At 36.1% G+C, this 23,157-nt stretch overlaps 1 protein-coding gene across 14 annotated transcripts in view; it reads right to left on the bottom strand.

Moving 5' to 3' along the window:
* Mycbp2 (MYC binding protein 2) overlaps window positions 1-23,157 on the bottom strand; it is a 242,592-nt gene that overhangs the window by 19,404 nt on the left and 200,031 nt on the right. For 12 of the 14 annotated variants that reach the window (XM_070002776.1, XM_070002783.1, XM_070002780.1 and 9 more), the window contains 12 exons: window positions 21,225-21,385; window positions 19,843-19,999; window positions 19,434-19,658; window positions 17,198-17,263; window positions 15,629-15,868; window positions 15,264-15,362; window positions 9,081-9,161; window positions 7,979-8,245; window positions 6,983-7,266; window positions 3,763-3,859; window positions 2,327-2,446; window positions 349-450 (listed from right to left, as the gene is read on the bottom strand). In XM_070002776.1, the coding sequence (XP_069858877.1) occupies window positions 349-450; window positions 2,327-2,446; window positions 3,763-3,859; window positions 6,983-7,266; window positions 7,979-8,245; window positions 9,081-9,161; window positions 15,264-15,362; window positions 15,629-15,868; window positions 17,198-17,263; window positions 19,434-19,658; window positions 19,843-19,999; window positions 21,225-21,385 (1,899 nt within the window). The remainder of the gene's footprint in view (window positions 1-348; window positions 451-2,326; window positions 2,447-3,762; window positions 3,860-6,982; window positions 7,267-7,978; window positions 8,246-9,080; window positions 9,162-15,263; window positions 15,363-15,628; window positions 15,869-17,197; window positions 17,264-19,433; window positions 19,659-19,842; window positions 20,000-21,224; window positions 21,386-23,157) is intronic. The other 2 variants (XM_070002777.1, XM_070002790.1) reach the window with 1 other exon arrangement.

Genomic DNA, 23,157 nt, shown 5'->3' with positions numbered 1-23,157 from the left:
ATACAAGTTAAATGTTCAGTAACATCAAAATAAATACTTTGCTTAGAGATCTAATAACATGTTTTCCGATTATATAATACAAATATTCTGTCTGCTAAATGAGGAAAACAATTAATCTTTAAAATCTGGGCCCTGGTGGCTTATGCCTGTAGTCCTAGCTACTCAGGAGTGAGCGGTGAAGGGACTGTAAGTGAAGTAGATTCAGAAGACAAACTTGGCTAATTTGAACATAATTTTTAAGGTGTATCACTAATTGTGTATTTTCACTTGCTTATTTATTCCAAGCTCAGCTAAAGCTGAGCATAAAGAAAAAGAAGATAGTGTGTGATGAAATAATTCTGATCTTACCATTTGTTTTTGTTGTCCATCCTTTCCCATCCATCTTCCTGAAGAGAGGCGATCCACATGATCTTGATCAAGAACACAAAGTGATGCTAGAGCAAGCCAGAGCTGTTGAGAAGGAAAACTATTACACTACTGAATTCTTAAAAAACTCAGATTACTGACTGCTTAACTCTTCACAATAGTTCAATAAATGTTGGCTGAACTGGAAATGTACAGATACTCAAAGGCATCCACTCATGTAGTAATGTGGTACCAAGTATACACTGCCATGTGCCATGCATGAACCATCCTCTTTTGGATGAAATTATCCTTTATTGGTTTGTATAGTAAAATATTTAAAGGAATGTTTTGCATATTAAATTTCCTACTTCAGTGTCCTCTGCATATTTTTCTATCTAGTACCATACTCCCGAGGCACTAAATTCCAAAGAAGGTAGTAGTATGGCTTTTTAGTTTTGCATAGTCCTGTGAGTACATGGATACATATTAAATATATTCCAGACAGAATGTTTATATCTCAGTAGTTTCTGTTGCTTTGAAAGGCCTAGCATTGGGGCTGGGAAGGTGGCTCAGTGGTAGAGCGCTTGCCTTACATGCAGGCCCTGGGTTCGATTCCTCAGCACCACATAAGCAAAAAGAAAAAAGCTGGAAGTAGTGCTGTGGCTCAAGTGGTAGAGCACTAGCCTTGAGCTGAAGAGCTGAGGAACAGCGCCCAGGCCCAGAGTTCAGGCCCCATGACCGAACCCAAAAAAAAGAAAGAAAGGCCTAGCATTTACTTGGTATACTGTGTCAGAAATATCTAATAAACTTTTGAAAATCACCCTCAAAAATAGTTTTCAAAGCTTAAGCTTCAGTTTTACATAGAACAATATGTTCTTTCATGAATGAAAAAGCAGAAAATTATTTAACTGGTTCAACTCTAAGAAATACAGTCAGTCGTGGAGCTTGACCTCTGGGCCTAGGTGCTGTCCCTCCTCCACTCTTCAGCTCAAAGCTAGCGCTCTACCACTTGAACCACAGTGTCACTTCCAGTTTTCTGAGTCGTTTATTGAAGGTAAGAGTCTTATAGACTTTCCTACCCTGGCTTGCTTTGAACTACGATCCTCAGATCTCAGCCTCCTAGTGGCTAGGATTACAGGCATGAGCCACCGGTGCCTGGCTCCTAATGCTTCTCTACTATAACAAAATCTCAAATCTCTTTGGAATTACATGGTACATGATATTTAATAGGGTGAAACTTACTATAAATGTCTCATTTGATGTCCAATCCCACTTCCTCAGAAATTCTGACCATATAAGAAACTATACTGAAAACAAACTTTACAACTTCTGGGGGAAAGATGGGGACAAAGGGAGGGGGAAGAGTCAGGGAGGTGGGGAGGGAAGGGATAGTAGGGAAAAAACAAAGGAGGAGATAACAATGCTCGACAGGAAATGTACTCATTACTTTGTTCATGTAACTGTACAGTATCTTTATAATAAAAAAAAAAAAAGAAATTCTGACCCACTAGTGCATAGATTTTGTTTCTTAAAGTATGACCTACCTAGAAGGTAGGATTCTTCATTAAAAACAAATGGACCATATAAAAATAAGAAGGAAGGTGCCTTGTTTTTGAAAAATGATCAGTCTGTCATAGAATACTACTACTAAATTTACTGCAGTAATCTACAGTAAATAGGTCATTACAAAGAAAATACACACAATATAATGTAGTCTTTCTAACCCGCACATTCTTAGTTTCTTAATAAGAAAAACAAGTGATACAGGATACCTCAGAGTGAACACCAATGATTACCATATTTTATTCCTAATTCATAAAAACCCTTTATTTTTTATCCATTCCTTTTGGGTTTTCAAAAACTACATTAGTTAAAATGATAAATTATGCTCATTGATAAGAATTTGTCCAAATCTATTACAGAAAAAGAATGTGTAATTTTACAGACAAAACAAACAAAAAAAGACACAGTGAAAACCTACTCTAGTTGTTGCAATGCATCTCACTGGAGACCTAAATTCTTCTTCCATCTTGGTCAAGGCAATGATAGTTTCTGCAATAGCATTTTTTGTCACTCGGGACCAAGCTTCTGACAGATGACCCTATTAAGCAGAACACATATTTTAATAAGTGACCAGAAATGCATTATCATTGTAAAGCCTTCCTATTAAATAGCATATCTTAAAGGGAGAGATTTATTTGTAGCAAGACAATGTAGGGGCACAGACTTTAGAAGTAAAAATCCTTCACAATCCCATGAAAAAAATTCAATTTCCAAACTATGTTTTTGATTATTGTAAAAGTAAATCAGAATCTAAGGTTTCAATATACTTTTACTATAGCATCCAAAGGAAATTTGTTTCAGACTTGTATAAAAATATAAGTACTAGAAGTGGCACTGTGGCTCAAGTTGTAGAGTGCTTGCCTTGAGCTGAAGAGCTCAGGGATAGCACCCAGGCCCGGAGTTCAAGCCCCACGACTGACAAAAAACAAATATGTATATATTTAAGTACAAAAATATGTAACAAATTTTGGTTATAAAACTGTGTTATCTAGCATGAAACTTGTAGAGCTATGCTGAGTGCTCTAACTGGTATTACTAGCATTCAACTGCACATACAAGTTTAACTATAATTACTTTTATTTACTGTGCTAAAATTTTTTCCAGAACATCTGATGATCTTATACACTGCTATGTTGATTTTTTAAAATCAATTTTTAACTGTTACAGAATTTAGTTGTTCCTAACACTCTTTTTTTAACCATTTTCATTCAATGAACATTCTGTGAAAGTCTATTTGCCACAAAAGTTGAGAAATTGTGCATACTCGGCAAAAGTTTATCTTCCCCCAGGAAAAAATGTTCTTCCATTTATAATACCCCATGTTATCAAACTGTTAAAGGGCAATTCAATTTCTTCTCCAAAAATGCCTTGCTCCCTGCCGCTTGGGAGCGATTTCCACTCGTGCTGGTCCTTCTCAGGTTACCTTCTGGAAATACAAGGCAATGTGAAGAAGCAGGAACTACGAAACAACTAATGAAAGCCATTTCTTGTTCTCCACACTTGCAGATTTCTCCCCAAAGCCAGCATCTTATTCCAGTATTCACAGGATATTAATAAGCTTTATAAACTATGAAGGCTAAGAATGAGAACCTTCTTTTTCTTTTCCTCTCTCTTACGCTCTTTCTCAGGCCAGAAAGAAGCCTTTGAAGACCTCAACAATTCTCAAGTTAACTGGACAGCTTGAAATGGGAATAGTACTGATCATAAAAAACAGCAATGGCAAAGTAGTTAAACATACTGAAAGTAGTCTTACGTACAGTAGTAGTATCCTTCTATCAATTCAGCAAATAAGGCTGCTTAGTGTTAATCAGATCCTGTTGCACCTCATTGCTATAACCACAGAATGTAACTTACTGCTGCCATATCCTTAATAAGTTTGATGATAATCTCTGAGATCTGAGTAGGAGTTGAGCCCTTCATCCACCAATGACTTTCACCTCGTCGAAGATAACTAAAAAGAAAAATCAGCACTTATGAAACAAGTCATTTTGTAGTTGTACAGATAAGAAGGATAAAAATTTTACTTCAGCATACAGTATTATAATTGTTTAAAGACTAAGCCACTACAATATATTTAGGTATGTATATATGTGTGTGTATGCATGCATGTCTGTATATATGCATATATGTATGCATGTATTTATAGACAGGGTCTTGCTGTGTATCCTACGTGTCTCTTAAACTCACAGCCTTCCTGCCTCATTTTCAAATGTGGGATTCCTTGTGCATACCACCAATTTAGATAATTAAAACTTCTAAAGAGAAAACCAAAATATTACCTCAAATCTCTTGTTTAAAGAGAACAACTATACTGATTTACATTCTTGTCAAATACTTGTTTCCATGCTATTTTTGTGTACTCATACTCCAAATAACATTTGATGGACTACCAACTGTTGGTTTCCAGTGAGCATGGAGATTAAAAGGCACTTGCCAGAATATAAAGCAACTCCATCAACGTGCGCTGTACTGTTTGGTTTAGCTGGCATTTTTTGCCTACTAAATTGTGTGCATGAAGGAAGTGATGGAAAGTGTGGTGCTAACTCTTGTCATGGACTAGATCTATAATTTTTTTAAAAATTTAAAAAAAGTTTTATTCAATCCAAATGGATACCAGAATTGGTTTTTTCCAAATGGTATAAAATACCTAACTTTTACAGAAGTCATCATTTTGTCAGCCTGGATTAGTGGTTCAAACTGTCCACTTATTGCTTAATTGGGGACTGTACTGTTTTGTAGGAAAAAGCTGCAAATCACAAAAAATGCTAGTAGTCCATCAGACAAAGTGATGTGAAGGATATGAAGAAATTTCACAGCCCCAGTCAATCAATTGTGGATTACAACATGTAGGTTTGTGTTTGTTAGCCAAAAGTTGGGTTTTGGTGGTACTGGGACTTGAATGCCAAGACCAGTTGCTCTAGCATTTAAGCCATGCCCACCCTCAGCCCATCTGGCTTTAGTTCTTTTACAGACAGGGCCTCACTTTTAGCCAGGCCAGTCTTGGATCATGACCTTCCTACTCCCCTACTCCCTGGTAGGTAGCTGGGACTACAGGTACATACCACCATACCTTGCTTGTTTTGGAAATAGAGTCTTACTAAGTTTTGTTGTTGTTGCAATCTATCTCTACTGGCTCTATAATTTTGCACAGTTCCAGATGTTGCCAATTTTTTTTTACCATTACAAGTACAAAATAAACTTTTCTGGATATGTATAAAAGTTTTAGAAGCATATTGGCAGGTTAAAGGACATGCATATCCAAAAATGCCACAGAAATTATGTTAGATGAACATACTCATTCCTGTAGAATCTTGCCAAGCATCAAAGATACTTTACAATGGCTTAATCTATATTTCTCTGATGTAAGGCTTTTCCTATATTTATTGGCATTTTATATTGTTCTATTAGTTGACTATCCTTGTATTATTATAATACCTGTTTATTATACAAGTTTAAATATTTTATGTTGCTTACATTTGAAAACACTGCAATAGTATGTTCTTTCTTTTCTTTTCTTCCTTTTTTTGGGGGGGGGGTGCCAGTCCTGGGGCTTGAACTCAGGGCCTGGATACTGTCTCTGAGCTTTTTTTGTTCAAGGCTAGCACTCTACCACATGAGCCACTGGTCCACTTCTTACTTTTTTGGTAACTGGAGATAAGAGTCTCGCAGACTTTCCTACATGGGCTAGGTTTGAACTATGATCTTCCAAACTCACTCTCCTGAGTAGCTAGAATTATAGGCATGAGCCACCAATGTCTGGCTTCATTTCTTTCCTTTTTAAAAATTTGTTGTGTGTGTGTGTCATTTCTTTCCTTTTTAAAAATTTGTTGTGTGTGTGTGTCATTTCTTTCCTTTTTAAAAATTTGGTGTGTGTGTGTGAGTGTGGGTGTGGGTGTGCGCGTGCGTGCGTGCACGTGCGCCTGCGCCAGTTCTGGAGCTTGTACTGAAGGCCTAGTGCTCTTGCTTGGCTTTTTCACTCAAGTCTGGCACTCCACCACTTCAGTCATAACTCTATTTTTGGCCTTTTTGTCAAGTCCTGGGGCTTGAACTTAGGGCCAAGGTACTGTTGCTGAGCCTTTTTGCTCAAGGCTAATGTTTTACCACAGCTCTACTTGTGGCTTTTGGTGGTTAATTGGATATAAGAGTCTCAGATACTTTCCTGTCTGGGCTATTTTTGTTGTTGTTGGTGGTGGTCGTGGGCCTTGAACTCTGTGCCTAGGCACTGTCCCTGCGCTCTTCAGCTCAAGGCGAGCACTCCACTACTGAACCACAGCGCCACTTCTGGTTTTCTGGTGGTTAAATGGAGATAAGAGTCTCAAGGACTTTCCTGCCTGGTCTGGCTTTGAACTGCGATCCTCAGATCTCAGCCTCCCGAGTAGCTAGGATTACAGGCCTTTGTCTGGGCTTGTGTGGGCTGTTTTTAAACTGCAATCCTCAGGTAGCTTCCTGAGTAGCTATGATTATAGGCACGAGTCACCAGTGCCCAAGAACTTGAAGCTTCTTGTTGGTTAATTGGAGATAAGAGTCTTAGAAACTTTCCTGCTTGGGCTCTGAATGCTGATCCTCAGATCCCAGCCTTCAGAGAAACTAGGATTACAGGTTTAAGTCACCAGCATCAGGCTTTTTCATTTTTATGTAATAAAAGTTACAAACATTTTCCTTTTGGAAAAGTAACTTTGGGGCTCTGTTTTTTTGTTTAGGAAGGTGAGAAGTATATTTTTTCTATAAACTGTTGTAGAAGTTTTAATGAAAATCCATGAAGTTTTAATGATCTCAAGTTTATCTCCCACCTTATATTGTTTAGTTATTTTTATGTTAGTAAAATACATTTGACATAAAATTGATGTTTAGTTTTATACATGAGATGCAGACCTACCTTATTTATCAACGTAGATATCTAAATATCCTAACATTATACATATAGTTTACTTTCTATTCCCTATTACAAATAGACATTTTTACTGCATATGATATCCTTTTTATACATTAGTCAATTGTGTATGGATACTCTCTGGTGAGTAAGCCAACAAGGTCGAATTTGAAACCGTGTACTACAACAGAAATGGTAACAAACCTGGAGTTGAAAATCATTGGAAGTGTGACAGTTGTAACTCCTTTGCCCACAGTGGTTCCAGCTGTCCCTGTGATAGTAGTTCCTTTGGCTTTTAGCTGCACAGTGAGCGCCTTGGCAATGCACCCCAGAAACATGTCCAAGATACCCAGTTTATTCCAATCTCCTTTCTCAGTTGAGTGAATGATATCACTGATATCTGCTGGGGGCAAAGATTTCACTCCTATGATGCTGGCCAGACGACTGGGGGTTACTTCAGGCAAAACTCGTCTTAGTAAGGAGGTTACCTGGTAAGAAAAATGTAAGAGTTCATTTAAAGATTGGCATTTTAAATTTTTAGTTAAAAAATGTGCTATAATGTCAAAAATCTATGTAAAAGAAGATCAGAAATACTATTTAAATATTATAAAAATACTTTAATTTGTAGAGTAGGAAAGATGAAGAAAAAATATTTTTATTTATTTAAATATTTATTTATTTTTAGCCAGTCTTGGGGCTTGAATTCTGGTTCTGGGCACTGTCCCTGAGCTCCTTTTGCTCAAGGTTAGTGCTCTACCATTTGAGCTATAGTGTCACTTCTGGCTTTTTCTGTGATTAACTGGAGATAAGAGTCTCACAGACTTTCCTGCTGAGGCTGGCTTCAAGCCTCAATCCTCAGCTCTCAGCCTCCTAGGTAGCTAGGATTAAAAGACAGGAGCCATTGGTGCCCAACTGCTTTTTATTTTTAGTTAAGATTAAATGACACCATATATTTAATGGTAAGAATGTAATCAACAGCCAAAATATTCTTTATCAAAATATATTAGTATAATAAACAATATTTTGCCTTTTTGTACTCCTATTACAAAGAGTCAAAAACAAAAAATAAAACACAAAGTTAAAATAAAGGATCTAATATATGAGAGATCCATATTTAAGGTGTTTTTGTTTTTTTTGCCAGGTCATTTTTAAGTGTTTCAAGAAAAATGAAGGACAAAGGTAAGTGACATGATGAGTCACCTGTCTCTGGACCCTAGGAGAGGCTGTGTGAAGAAGAGAAAAGAGATCCTGAAGCAGAGTTAGCTGTTGAGCCAGATACTGCCGGCCGACATTAGAACCACTCAATGCTAAAACCATGGAGAGCAGCTCAAAGCAGTAAGCGTCAGAGGAGGCATCTTCATCATTTGGCTGAGAATTGGCATTTTCTTTGCTTGATATGGCATGTTCCCATTCTTCACGAACTCGGGTGGCTTCCATACGAATAGCTTGGACGATGTGAGCACATACCTAGGTGAAGGCAATGTATAGACATTTGTAAACTGATTAACTACTCTTCATAAAACAAACAAAAGGGCAAGTACGTTATCAATTTACTACTCTTCTTTCAAAGTTAATTATCCATTTTATCATTTTCTTAATTCATCTTAAGAGCAATGGAGTAAAACTAGAGAACATTAACAAAAATACAAATATTTATAACACTTCTTATATGAAATTGACTATATATGTTACCAATGCCTCTGCCCATGAGTTACTAGCATATGAAACCCAATATCCACCATGTTTTAACATTTCTATTCTTAAAATTGATAGCATTTACAATATAATTAGAAATTTTTTATTTTTTCTGATTTATAAGAATCCAAGTTAATGAATATAGTACAGAATTATACCAAGTCCAGAAATATAAAGTACAAAAAATTCAAGTTGGCATTTATTCTAAAGAGAATGCTGCTAAAACCAGTATTTTGACTCTTGAGCCTCTCATTCCATAAAATCTAGTAATACTCTTATAGTTACTTCTATTAAACTGTTTAATGAAAAAAAGGAAAAAAAAAACATAGGACATGAAAATTTAATCTGATAGAGCTGAACATTTGTCACTAAAATAAAACTATCTCCCTGAAACTGAGAAATATAAGAGCATCAAGATAAGAAAATTAAAAAACTTTCTGAAGTGATCCTTTGATATGGAACAATAATCATTTCCCTCTAGAAAAATATAAACACAAATTCTGTAGAACCTATAAAAGATGTAGAGCTAAAGCCTCCACAAAATTTAGAAAATATTTCATTCTCTAAAAACAAAACTGAAAAGACAAAGCAATCCCAATTCACCAACCTGTTTTTGTAAATTTGTCAGCTTACTTCTGCTGAATATGATTCCAACCATATGCTCTTTCAGGTCAGCATCTGATGTTGCCTTAAAATAAGAAAGGAAAGAAAATGAAGTGTACTCTTTTAAAAAAGTTTGAGTATTTGATATTTCAAAGTATCTTGAGAAATAATTTTAAAGAGAATTTATTTAAATTGAGGTTAAGATAAAGAATAAAGTTCAGTTGGTCAAAGAGATTAGACTAAACAAAGGAGATAAACTCATTAAAATAAAGAGGAAGCAATAAAACTAAATGATGTTTCCTTGAAAAGACAGAATTGAGGCTGGAAAGGTGGCTCAGTGGTAGAGCACTTGCCTTGCATGCATGAGGCCCTGGGTTTGATTCCTCAGCACCACATAAGCAAAAAGAAAAAAGCTGGAAGTGGCGCTGTGGCTCAAGTGGTAGAGTGCTAGCCTTGAGCTGAAGAGCTGAGGGACAGCGCCCAGGCCGACTTCAGGCCCAAAGACCAGACCCAAAAAACAAAACAAAACAACACAAAAAAACACAAAAACACAAATGGAAGAGAAAAGACAGAATTGAATGTTTTACCATGTTATGTTATCCCCCAAACAGAATGAAGACACAAGTTAGCTATATAATAAGAGACATCACAGAAATTCTAGATATGGAAAGGATAGAGTATAACTTATGTTAATCAATTCTACAACTTAGATGAAATAAATAACTTGAATGACAGAGCTACAAAAGTATATTCAAAAAGAAAGTAAATTTGTAGAATAAAGCTTTTCTTGAAATTTAAAACACTTGCTAGATTATACATAATCTCTTAAATGTTTTACCTTTGTGTGTGTGTGTGTGTGTGTGTGTGTGTGTGTGTGTGTGTGTGTGTGTGTGTGTGTGTGTGTGTGTGTGTGTGTGTGTGTGTGTGTGTGTTTATTTGGTTTTAACTCATACTGGGCTCTGCCTTTAGTTTTTTCACTCATGGCTGGTGCTCTACAACTTGAGTCACACCTCTTTTTCCAGCTTTTTGATGGTTAATTGGCGATAAGAGTCTCAGGGACATTCCTGTGTGAGTTGACTTTGAACTATGATCCTTAGAAATTAGGCTCCTATGTAGCTAGTATTATAGGCTGGTAATTACAAGGCTCGTGCCTGGCTTATTTTTGCCTTTTAAACAGCTTCCTTGAGATAACCATACTGTAATGTTTACCTCATTGAATTCTACAACTTTAATGGTTTCTGGTATATTTACAGGCATGTGCAACTGTCAACAAAGTCAATTTTAAAGTATTTCATCACCCCTAAAGAAGACTGGGCCTCACATTTGCATCTTCTAGTTCATTGTATTTTTCATCAAAGGAAAACAAAGTACCTATAAGCTAATGTCACAAATTGATTAAAATGTACAGCAATATACTTACTGGTTATTCTACTCAACAGAAATAAAGGTAAGAAAAATATATAAGAATATACATTATAGTGGAAATTCTTAGTAATTTAAAACAGAAAGAAACATCATCCATCTGATTATAGGCATTTATATTAAAAAAGAATCTAAAATGGGCAAGGGAACTAAAGAGGGACTTCTCAAATGAAGAAATAAAAATGGCAAAGAAACACATGAGGAAATGTTCATCATCCCTGGTGGTGAAGGAAATGCAAATAAAGACAACCCTGAGATACCACCTTACCCCAGTCAGAATGTCCCACATCCACAAATCAGCCAACGACAAATGCTAGAGGGGATGTGGAGAAAGAGGAACCCTATTACACTGCTGGTGGGAATGTACACTTATACAACCACTTTGGAAAGCAGTCTGGAGGGTCCTTAGAAAGCTAAAGATTGACCTCCCTTATGACCCAGTCATACCACTTATAGGCATCTACCTTGAACAACAGGAACCAATATACAAGGACACATGCACCTCCATGTTTATTGCAGCACTGTTCACAATAGCTAGGATATGGAAACAACCCAGATGCCCCACCACAGATGAATGGATCCAAAAATTGTGGTATCTATACACAATGGAATATTATGCAGCCATTAGAAATGACAAAATAATGGCATTTGCAGGGAAATGGATGGATCTAGAAGGAATCATGTTGAGCGAGGTAAGCCAAGAGCAAAGAGACAAACGGTACATGGTCTCCCTGATAAGTGGATGCTAACTCCAAAATATTAGGTGATACGACAAAACTAACAGGACTTAAGAAACAAAGAACCCCCACTCATCTGGTCGAACCACTACTAAATATCCCCATGCTGCTGATCACATGTATGGTGTATAACATGTGAACACCGTTATATGTTATAGACTGTGATAGACAATTTGCTCCAGGAAAGTTAGAATGAAGTTGTGACTTTAAATGAACATCATTATTCCACAATACTGTGAAATTCGGGAAATTATGTAATCACTTAATCACAATCAAAAAAAAAAAAAAGAACCTCGGGGAAGGTAGGGAGGGAAGGGATGGTAGGGGGAAAACAATGGAGGGGGTAACAATGTTCAATAGGAAGTGTACTCATTACCTCACTCATGTAACTGTAACCCTCTGTATAGTATCTTTACAACAAAAAAAAAAGGGATAGGGGAGGGAAGGAAGAAAGGAAGGAGAAAGAGAAGGAAAGAAAAAGAGAAAAGAAAGAATAAAGCAATCAGAGAAGTTGTAGATACAATGAGTAGGAGAAAAAATGACCCAGCTTAGACAGTTGTCAAGAAGAAAGAAGAAAAGAAGGAGGAGGAGGAGGAGGAGGAGGAAAAGAAGGAGGTGGAAGGGAGGGAGGAGGAGGAGCAGCAGCAGCAGCAGCTGGGCACTGGTGGCTCATACCTATAATCCTAGCTACTCAGGAAGCTGAGATCTGATGAGCATAGTTCAAAACTAGCCCTAGAAGAAAAGTCTGTGAGACTCTTATCTCCAATTAACCCCCAGAAAACCAGAAGTGGAGCTATGGCTCAAAGTAAGTGGTTGAGCAATAGCCTTGACCAAAAAAAGCTCAAGGACAGTTCCCAGGCCATGAGTTCAAGCCCCATGACCAAAAAAAAAATAAAGTAAGTGTTCAAAGATGATATTACTACAAACTAGACTAAATCTGCAGGCCATTAAGAATTGTGTTTCAAGCAAGTTGGTTCAATTTGATGTTGGTATAATTCGTGGAGGGGAAGGGAAAAAACAAATTGTTTAAATAGGGATATAGGTGGACCCAGTGCAACAATGAGATGTACAAGTCGTTATGTCGAAAAATGAACTTTACAACTTTGGTGGGGGTGGGGGGAGAGGGGAGGATCAGGTAGTTGGCGGGGGGGGGGGTATGGGAAGGTTTGGGAAGGGGAAACAAAGGAGGAGGCAACAATGCCTGATAAGAAATGTACTCATTATCTTGCCCATGTAATTGTAACCCCTCTGTACAGTATTTTCACAATTAAAAAAATTAAATAAAAAAAGAATCTATCGTTCACATCACAATAGTAAAAAGCTGAATGTTTTCTTTAAAGGTCAGGAACAAGCAAAGATCTCTTCTCTCCAGTTCTACTCAGCTACTGCAGGTTTCATCAGAGTTGCAGTTAATTCTAACAGGCTGAGGCATTCTTCTTGTAATGCTTTAGTTGAGATGCAGCAAGTGAAGTACTTATATTACAGAAGAAATTTCAAGTATACTATAAAGAGTAGTTATTTCAATAAAAATGTATGATTGTGCCATGGTGGGTAAAAAGACAAATGTACCTGGTCTTAAGAATGTATGGTTCATATGAGTGCCAGTGACTCACACCTGTAGTTCTATCTACTCAGGAGACTGAGACAAGAGGATCTCAGTTCAATGCCAGCCTAAGCAGGAAGTCTGAGACTCTTATCTCCAATTAACCACAAAAAAGCTAGAAGGTAGAAATGTACCTCAAGTAACAGAGCACTAGCCATGAGCAAAAAAGCTCAGGACAGCACCTAGACCCTGAGTTCAAGACCTGGGACTGGCACAATTGAAAAAGAAAAAACAGGTTTGGCTCAGTGGAAGAAAAGAAACCTACATGCAGATAAACAGAGCAACAGAGAAACCAAAAAGAGGAATATATAGATTATTATAAAATTTAGCAGATGGAAAAATCTTTCTGTTTAGGGAAATCGTAAGATTATTATTTGTAAGCCAGGTGCTGGTGGCTCACACCTGTAATCCTAGTTACTCAGGAAGCTGAGATTTGAGGATCACGGTTCAAAGCTATCCTGGGCAGGAAAGTCTATGAGACTCTTATCTCCAATTAACCACCAGAATATTGAAAGAGGCACTGTGGCCTCTTCAGCCTTGAGCTGAAGAGCTGAGGGGCAGCACCCAGGCCCAGAATTCAAGCCCCATGACCAACAACAACAACAAAAAAAAAAAAAAAAAAAAAAAGAAAGAAACAAGAAACAAGAAAAAAAAGATATTATTATTTGTGCAGACTTCTAGAAGTCTTTGTGAAGACTGTTAAGTATTTTTACCTAGTCTGTGAGGGACAAATAAAACAAAGGAGGGAGAAGGTAATTAATTTATGGAGCACAGTGTAATAAATGTCTGTTAGCTTTTCATATATTGACAATTTAATATAACAACCCTAGGTATAAACTAACTTGCTGTGAATTATAGAACTAGCTAGATTATACATAAATAATGAATTTCTTTTTTTTATGATCTTTTTTTAATTTAATTTAATTTTATTTGTGAACATACTGTACAGAGGGGTTACAATTACATGGGCAGGATAATGCGTACATTTCTTACCAAGCATTGCAGCCTCCTCCTTTGTTTACCCTTCACATCCCTTCCCAGCCTCCCCCCTCCCCCCCAATCCCAATCCTTCTCCTTCCCCCCCTTCTCCCCCCCCCCACCCCGCACCGACATTGTAAAGCTCGTTTTTGGACATGACAACTTGTACTTCTCATTGTTGCAACAGGTCCACCTGTATTCTTAAACAACTGGTTTTTCCCCATCTCCTCCACAAATTATACTGACATCAAATATAGTGAAAGCAGGGGTTATACTGTGGGGGAGGGACATACAAAGCAACAAAGAGATAATCTTATAAATGCATTAGAAACACATGCATGAAAGAAAAAAACATTAAAATACATATCTAAGGGTTCATTTTCCTGACATCACATTATCTGACCTTTTCCGCTTGACTCATACATATACTAGATATTGCAAATAAGGGAAACCATGGGACCTGTGTTTCTTTGGGCCTGGCTTACTTCACTTAATATAATTTTTTCTTGTTTTTCCATTTCCTAACAAATGGGGCAATGTCATTCTTTCTGATGGAGGCACAGAATTCCATTGTGTATATATACCACATTTTCTTGATCCATTCATCTACTGAGGGGCATCTGGGTTGGTTCCTGATCTTAGCTATGGTAAACAATGCTGCAATAAACATAGTTGTGCTGGTAGCTTTAGTGTGGTCTTGTTTGTAAACATTTGGGTAAATGCCCAAAAGTGGGATTGCTGGGTCATAGGGGAGTTCTATGTGAAGTCTTTTGAGGAACCTCCATACTGCTTTCCAAAGTGGTTGAACAAGTTTACATTCCCACCAACAATGAAGTAAGGTTCCTTTCTGTCCACATCCCCTCCAGCATCTGTTGTTGTTAGAGTTCTTGATTTTTGCCATTCTAACTGGGGTGAGGTGATATCTCAATGTTGTTTTGATTTGCATTTCTTTTATGGCTAGGGATGTTGACCATTTCTTCATGTGTCTATTGGCCATCCTTCTTTCTTCTTCAGAGAAGTTTCTCTTTAAGTCTTTAGCCCACTTATTTATTGGGCAGTTGTTTCTTTGAGGATTTGTTGTTGGGGAGTTTAATTTTTTGAGTTCCAAGTATATTTAGATATGAGACCCTTGTCCGTTGTATGGCTAGTAAAGATCTTCTCCCAATCCGTGGGCTTTCTATTGATCTTGCTAGCTATGTCGTTTGCCATGCAGAAGCTCTGCAACTTTATGCAATCCCATTTGTCCAACCTTTCTTTGATTTGTTGTGTTTTGAATTTCTTTTAAATACATAATTTTCTTTCTAATTAAAGTAAAAAAATACATATGGCAAAGAAGCTATTATCAAAGAAATATCCACTAAAACAAAAATCAGTGTATGGATTAGTCCTCTGAACAAAAGTAAGAAAATGAAAAAGAGAAATAAGTGTTTAGAATACAAATAAATACATTGTATACTTTTTCCTCTCCTTCAGGTGATGACAAGAGAGCCTTTTCCTCTTGTTCTGGCGTAGGTTCAGCGTCTCCAGAAATGAGCTTTCCAAATACCTGACAAGGTAGACACATGAAAATTAGTGTCAGGAATTACCAACTGTTAAAACTTAAAACTGAACCTCCATGCTTTATAATATGCTATTGCTCTATGTACCATAATTCTGAATTCTGAATGCAACATCAGATCAGAAGGGCTATAAGGCCATATCTGTAGCCAGAAATCACTAACAAATTTTACAAAATGTATTGTTAAACTCTCAAAATACATAGAGTTAATTTATCCTTCACTATAATGAACTAATACTAGTATGGACACTTACTTGAGATGTAATAAGTCTGAATACTCGCAGAGTCTCAGCCTCACAGTTCCTCTGTTGGGCTACACTGGCTGAAATCTGGCCTGCAATTTTTGTGCTTTCACCATCTTTCCAGCCAAGGACTTTTACTTGTCGAACTCTGAGTGTATTTTCTGGACCCTTTAATTCAATTTTGATGATGTGATTATCTCCTCCTGGAAGTTCGCTTGTCACCCAGCCTATATGCCTGGAATCCAGATCAACCTGGTTGAGTAGAAAAAAGGCAGGAACCTGATACAGCTGAGTCACTTTCATTGCCACCTTACAATCAGCGTTAATTATAGCAATGTCTGTCATTACACAGAAATAATGGGTATTAGGAAACACTGTTTCACACTACTTTAAGTTTTGTAAGGATACATAATATTGCTTAAAGGAATAATATTACTTATAGAAGAAACAGGTCCAGTTTGAATAATCCTATGATGGAACTGAAAATTAAAATCTAGGCCCAAGTCCTGACTACCAGATAGTTTTTTAGTATAAGTTGTGTAAGTGGAGCCATCACCAACAACTTGCACAATTGTACTTCATGTAGACTGTCAGTATGAATCCTCTCAAGATCAGCAATAAATCCTTGCATTAAAGCATCACTACAACATATGAATGCTTCATTTTAACCATAGTTTATGTAACTATGCTAGATTCCTTAGTTTATTGACTTTCATTGAGAATATAATTTTCCTCTCTAAAAGTTAAATGCTGATACAGCGCTGAATGGTTTCTAACATTATTCCTTTGATATAATTAAAATTTTGTACTTATGGTATTTGATAACTAAGAAATGAACTAGAGATTGCTATGTGATTTATTTAGTCATTGAAGATATTATTTAATTGATGTCATTTTTCTAAAATGACATAAATATGAACACATGCTGTTACTGAGTTGTTTATCTTCTTAAATAGTTTATAATTTGAAAAAAATTGTTACTTGTTTTATCTAAAAATCTCAATATGATTTGAAAAAGTAATAAAAAAGCCCAACTATTCAACCTTTGTGAGATCAAGTAATGGCAAAAGAACAGCTTTGATGAAGTTTCACCAGTGTGTAACTAAGTGAGTATGTATATACATAGAATCTCAAGCTCCTGCCAGATAAGAGTTGACTGTTTACAGGGTTATTTTGTAAACTGACTTCCAACATATGTAAGGCTAAGTTTAACAAGTGATAATTTTTTAAGCTAGAAAATAATCCATTTAACCTAAATTGTAGACAATTGGAAAGACTGTTATATCAGCTCTGTAATGAATTTTAAGGTAACCTGAATTTTCTTAGGGAAATAGAGAGAGGAAAACTATAGGCACAATATAATAGTACAGGCTTGTTGCAGGAATCCACTTAGAGCACTAATTCTGAGTCATCCAGTACAGGGATAGCTGTTCCTATCCTCACAAACACACTAGTTGGTGTTTGTAAATTAATGATTTCCTACAATATTTAAGTCATGTCATAAAACTAGAATTCCACAATGGAGACTAAGAAGAACTTTTTCTCTGGTAGCAAAACATTTAATGATAAAATTTCAGTTACCTGCTTTATTCTGCACAAATCTTCTACTGCTTTGCCAGTTAAGAAGGTCATGGAGGTGACCTTGTTCTAAAATAGAAATCCAAAATAGTTATGCTATATTCTTGGTTTAGAAGTTATAATGGTTTTACAGTCCATTAATGTTATATTAAGTCTTCTGCCTGTTGTTTACAGTCCTTCCTATTACCATTTATCTAGCTAATAATAATTACTACAACTCTACAATATTTACTTATTTACATTCGTTCATTTGTTCCTTCATTCTGTTATTGTGTCGGTACTTAAACTTGCTGGAGCTTGAACTTAGGGTTTCAAGATCTTGCTTAGCTTTTTCTGTCAAGGCTGACATTCTACCACTTGAGCTACACCTTAATTCTGGCATTTTGGTGGTTAATTGGAAATAAGACTCAGATCCAAAACCCAGTCTTGTTATCTCAGTCTTCTGAGTAGCTAGGATTACAAGCATAAGCCACTGGCACTTTCAGCCTTTCTTCATATGCTCGCTCAAAGTTTGACATTTTTCATACATCTTCATGTGGCCTCCAAACTTCTCTGTTTTTCACTCATGTCTCACACTACTGGTTACAATGTCATTGCTTTTTAGTAACTGAACAGGTACTTATCAGTGCTATAATGCCTGCCTTATGAAGAAGGATATTCCAGAACCTTCCAGCTTTTAAAGACACTTGCTTTACTAAGAAAGGCAACACTCTCACAGAAAATAAATTTTAAATAATATAAGTACAGTCATTTCAAATACAACAAAAAAGTCAAATTGGTAGGAAAGCAACATATCTTAAGGTTAATGCAAAGCATATTCAAAGATTAACATTAATTTGTTTTAGAATTACATAGTACGACTATTACAGACCAGGACAATCCCAATCAACAAATGTTATAGACAATGGTGGGCAGTTTGAGGGGGTTCATACACTTTGGTTAAAAAAGAACAGATACATGTTTCTGAAAAGAAGCATAAATGCCAACTTATATAACAGGGGTTAAAAAATTAATACTGCTGTGATTATCTACTCTAAGAAAAGACAAAAATGTCAAATTGATTGTAATCACTGTTCTGAGAAAGGGTATGATTAATATATTGAGACATAAATGATGTGGAGGTAAAAGAGAGCTGACTGCAAAGTGAACAGCTGTGGTTGGCTTTATATCCAGGTTATCTGAGATCCAACTCCACCATTCTGATTCTTCCTGGAAAGTGAATATGAAGATGGGTGGGAGCAGTTCCAAAATGTTACAAAAGGATTTATTAAAACTGTATCAGCTTACAGGCAATATCTAATCTGAGGAACAAAATTCCAAAAGATATCCTTCCCTAGAATGGGGCTAAAAGAATGGTATGGCAGTTGGTACTATTTTATTGACTATTTTATTGTATTTATTGTAAATACAATTCTTTTCCTTTGTTTTATGCCTTTGATGGGACCTAAGGATGAGAAGTTGAAACATGAAGTGATTAAATATAGGTCGGAGTGTACTGAATACAAAAACAAAAGCAAAAGGAGAAAAAAAACTGTCTGTGGAGAAAAGAGTTATTTTTATAAAGCATTTACCCAGACAGGATTTCTCTACTGGGTCTTATAAAGATTTGGAGAGAATCTGAAATGCACAGTTTATGGGGAATATAGTTAGACCATTGAAATAGCTGAAACAAGGACATGGAAGTAGAAAATTCTACAGTAAACTTTTATTTTGTCTAGCTACAGTTGTATATTGAATTCAGATCTCAGCTTAGAATTTATATTCTATAGTTCCCCCAATCACATAAAGCTGTTTTTAGATTTAAGGTTAATTTACAAACTAAAAAAAAAAGGCTCCTTGCTCATGTAATTGTAACCCCTTTGTATGGTATTTTCACAATAAAAAAATTTTTAATGCTCTTATTTGGCAAAATCTCAAGTGGCAAATCTTTTAGGTAAACTCACAAAGAAAAATGCATGATTAGTGGGCTGGGAAGGTGGCTCAGTGGTCAAGCGCTTGGTTTCATGCATGAGGCCCTGGGTTTGATTCCTCAACACCACATAAGCAAAAAGAAAAAAAAGCCAGAAGTGGTACTGTGGCTCAAGTGGTAGAGCTCTAGCCTTGAACTGAAGAGCTGAGGGGCAGCACCCAGGCCCAGCATTCAGGCCCCACAACCGGACCTTCCCCAAAAAAGAAAAATGCATGATTACTAATGGTCTGAAAGGAACTTAGAAACTAGAAATCAAGTTCTCTTTCTTACCCCAAGGTCCCGAGAATTGTCTACATGAACAGATACGTAGCGGGCATTAATTCCTTTTACACAGTTGATAGTAATGTTCTTAGTTTTGTTTTTATCTTCATCTCCTGATTCCCAAAAGGTTTCTGTGGAACCATCTGTCAAACTGCCAATCATGGCAGGTCGGCTTGAAGTTTTTATGTCAACAATGCTGGTTAAGTCCTTTAAGCTCATAACTATGCACAATTCCTAGCAGAAACAAATATAAACATTTATAATATAAAAAAACAAATCTTTCATGATGAGAAAACATACATTTGACAATAAATAATGTTAAGAGAACCAAATTATTTATGAGCAACTTAGTTTTTCCTCATAAACATTGTAGACTATTTACTACAGGACAAAAGACCATCACTATTATGTCACTGACCTGACTCATAACTTCAAAGCCAGACTGAATACTGATGCTGAAACTCTCCTCACTATCCCCATCATCTGATTTTGACAAAATATTATTAATGTGGTGAAAGACGTTGCTCTGATGAAGGAATTGGTGATCAGATTGCTTGAATTTGAGACTCCAGCATCTAAAATTAATACATAAGCAATATAAATACAAATTAAATTAAATAAAAATTACAAAACAATTTTTCAAAAATGTCTGAAGAATTCATGGAATAGCTATGCATACTCTATAGCTAATTCCTAAAAAAATAGTTTAGTAAAAAACTGAAATTAAAAACTTTAGGGAGTTAAATCATTGCCATTTTTTAAAGGAAAATTCACCTACATCAAAGGTCATAGATGCAAAAACAAAGGCTATAAGTCTGTATCAAGAAAACTTTGAAAGTTTCTCAAATATTTCTATGTGATAATGTCACATAGAATAATGCATTTGGATATAATGTATCTTTAATTTCAAAAATTTCATGAAGAGGACAAATATATCTCTTTCACTGGTTTTATCATTGGGGTATGAGAAGCCCAATCATCTTATCAACTTATTCTTCCATAAAACAATGGAGGATTTGAGGATCTAGTTATATTTGTAGTCTAATGAATAGATATAATAATAAGGTTCACAATGTAAAAGTAATGTGAAATTCTCAACAGATGTCAGGTTAAAATTATGTTATGGTCATTGAAAAGTTTTAAAATTGGGTGCATATAACTGATCCATTCTTTAGGCTCTTTTAAAGTGGAGACTCTATTTTGGGTTTTGTTGCTATGATCCATTTTCATTCTTATGTTTTGTGACATTGAAATGATTTGAAGTAGGAGAGAGAAAAGTGAGGAAGATGGTTACAGCAAGCATTTGGAGCACTAAAACGTATGTGTTACCTACATTTTACAGAACAGCAAACAGGTATCAGCCAAAGAGAACATCTTTCAAAATTAGGAAAGTAAGGAGGAAGGCACCATCTACATGGTACAAGGATTCTTTATATTTTAGTATTAAAAAGAGGATTTTTGAAGCCGTGCGCTGGTGGCTCACGCCTGTAATCCTAGCTACTCAGGAGGCTGAGATCTGAGGATCGCGGTTCAAAGCCAGCCCGGGCAGGAGAGACCGTGAGACTCCTATCTCCAATAAACCACCAGAAAACCGGAAGTGGCGCTGTAGCTCAAGTGGTAGAGCACTCGCCTTGAGCTGAAGAGCTGAGGGACAGCGCCCAGGCCCAGAGTTCAAGCCCCACGACTGACCAAAAAAAAAACAAAACAAAAAAAAAAGAGGATTTTTGAGCATTTAGCATTTTGTATTTCATACAAAATACTTTCTGTAGGAGCACCTAGAATACTTAGAAACAAAATTACCTTAAGGCCATTTGCTGCAATGAACTTCCACTGGGGAGAGACATCATAAGATCAGAGATTGTTTGTAGTAAACGATGAAATGTGTGTGGCAAAGGATGGGCAGCTTCGCCTGCAATCACTATATCTGAGAGTGGATGTTCACATACTCTTGTATCTTTCTCCTAAAGTAGATATTGAAAGCAAGTTTACTAGTATGTAAGCTGGAAAGAATTCTCTTTACAGTAGTTTTAAAAACAGTTATAGTTAAACCATACCCAATACATACAGTAAGCAAAGATTTCCTAATTCTATTTGTAATACTTATAGGGAAAAAGTAGTAAGATTCCTCATAAAATTAGCAAATAAATGAATATCATATACACATACTTTTACTACACATACAAATATATTAGTAGAATAAATTCATATGTATACATGATGAGGTATATATGCAGGTGAGTTTGTATAGATGTTTAAAATAACACGTTTAGAAGTTGGGGTCATTACTAGTTCATCTGACTTTTTTTTAATGTGAATTACACAAAACGGCTTCTTCCTTTAGGCAGATACACAGCTTGGAGAGAGAGAGAGCTGTTAGATTTCATTTTCTATTCAAACCCTCAGTCTGGTGGCAGTTTTAATAATATTTTTAAAAGAATAACATATAAACTATTTAACAGATGTTTCAAATTCCTAAGGAAGATTTCTTAAGAAAGTGATCACACACAGTTCCAGGAGGAGTCAAGAAGGAGAAGTGGGGAGCAAATGCATTTTCATTTTTAGCAATGTGACTGAACAGACACTTATCAGTGTTATAATGTCTGCCTTACTATGGAGAAGGATATTCCAGAACCTTCCATCTTCTAAAGACACTTGCTTTACAAGGAAAGGCAACATTCTCACAGCAAATAAATTTTAATAATATAAGTACAGTCATTCCAAATACAACAAAAAGGTCAAGTTGGTAGGAGAGTGACATATCTTATGGTTAATACAAAGCATATTCAGTTTCTGTACCCATAGTACCTATGGCCAATGAAGGATGTGGATGAAGTCAAACTGCAGAGATTTTTGGTCATGTTAATTCTGCTGTATGCCACACTACACTTAATGCCTATTTTATGCATTCCTCTAGGGCAGAAATTACCACAAAATTATGAGAGTTTGGAGTCAGGGTTTTGTGATTGATAGCCAAGTGCTCTACAACTTGAGTCACACACCCTGTTCCTTTTGTTTTCAGCTTGTTTTTCTTTCTTCTGCTTGGGCTGGCCTCAGACCAAGATCCTCCTACATCCTACCTCATATGTAGCTAGGATTAAAGACATGAACCATCATTTGTTTTTGAAATAGGGTCTAACCAGTTTTCTGCTTAGGCTAACCTCAAACAGAGACCTCGAAAGTAGCTGGGATTACAGGTGTAACAGTCCTTGTAAAGATTTTTGACATGAAATTTCTAACAGCATCCAAACACCTTTTAAAAAATACACCTTTCTTTTCATTAAATTACCATTTCTAAAACTCTCATATACACTTCTGCCACTGCTCATGGCTTTTCTTCTATTTGAGGAATTGCATTTCTTCTATTTTATATGCACCAAAATAAAAATCTGCCTGTTTATATGTAGAGTAACTTGCCTAACTTTACCTAGTCAAAAGTAATGTCTCCCTCAATGTTTCAAATAAATACCTTTAAGCACTTACCTTTACAAGAAATATATGACATTTTTTATCATTAAAAGTCATTAAAAGCTTTTAAAATTGCAGCTTAAATTATTTCCAATAATGTTGATCATAGTATCTAAGAGTCACTGAATAAAACATATCTGCTTAACAATAAAAGTAGATGTTACTGATAACTGGATACTGTGAACCAAGCGTCACTACTTTATTCTTTCGAGCAGGTAATAAACATGATGGAACATTCAAAATGTATAAAAATGCCAATATAAGTCTT

Source organism: Dipodomys merriami, unplaced genomic scaffold, assembly GCF_024711535.1.
Source record: "Dipodomys merriami isolate MVZ:Mamm:240054 unplaced genomic scaffold, mDipMer1.0.p SCAF_6, whole genome shotgun sequence".
NCBI classification, from domain to species: Eukaryota; Metazoa; Chordata; class Mammalia; order Rodentia; family Heteromyidae; genus Dipodomys; species Dipodomys merriami.
The sequence above is the reverse complement of the archived record's forward strand: the minus strand, read 5'-3'. Positions and strand labels throughout refer to the sequence as shown.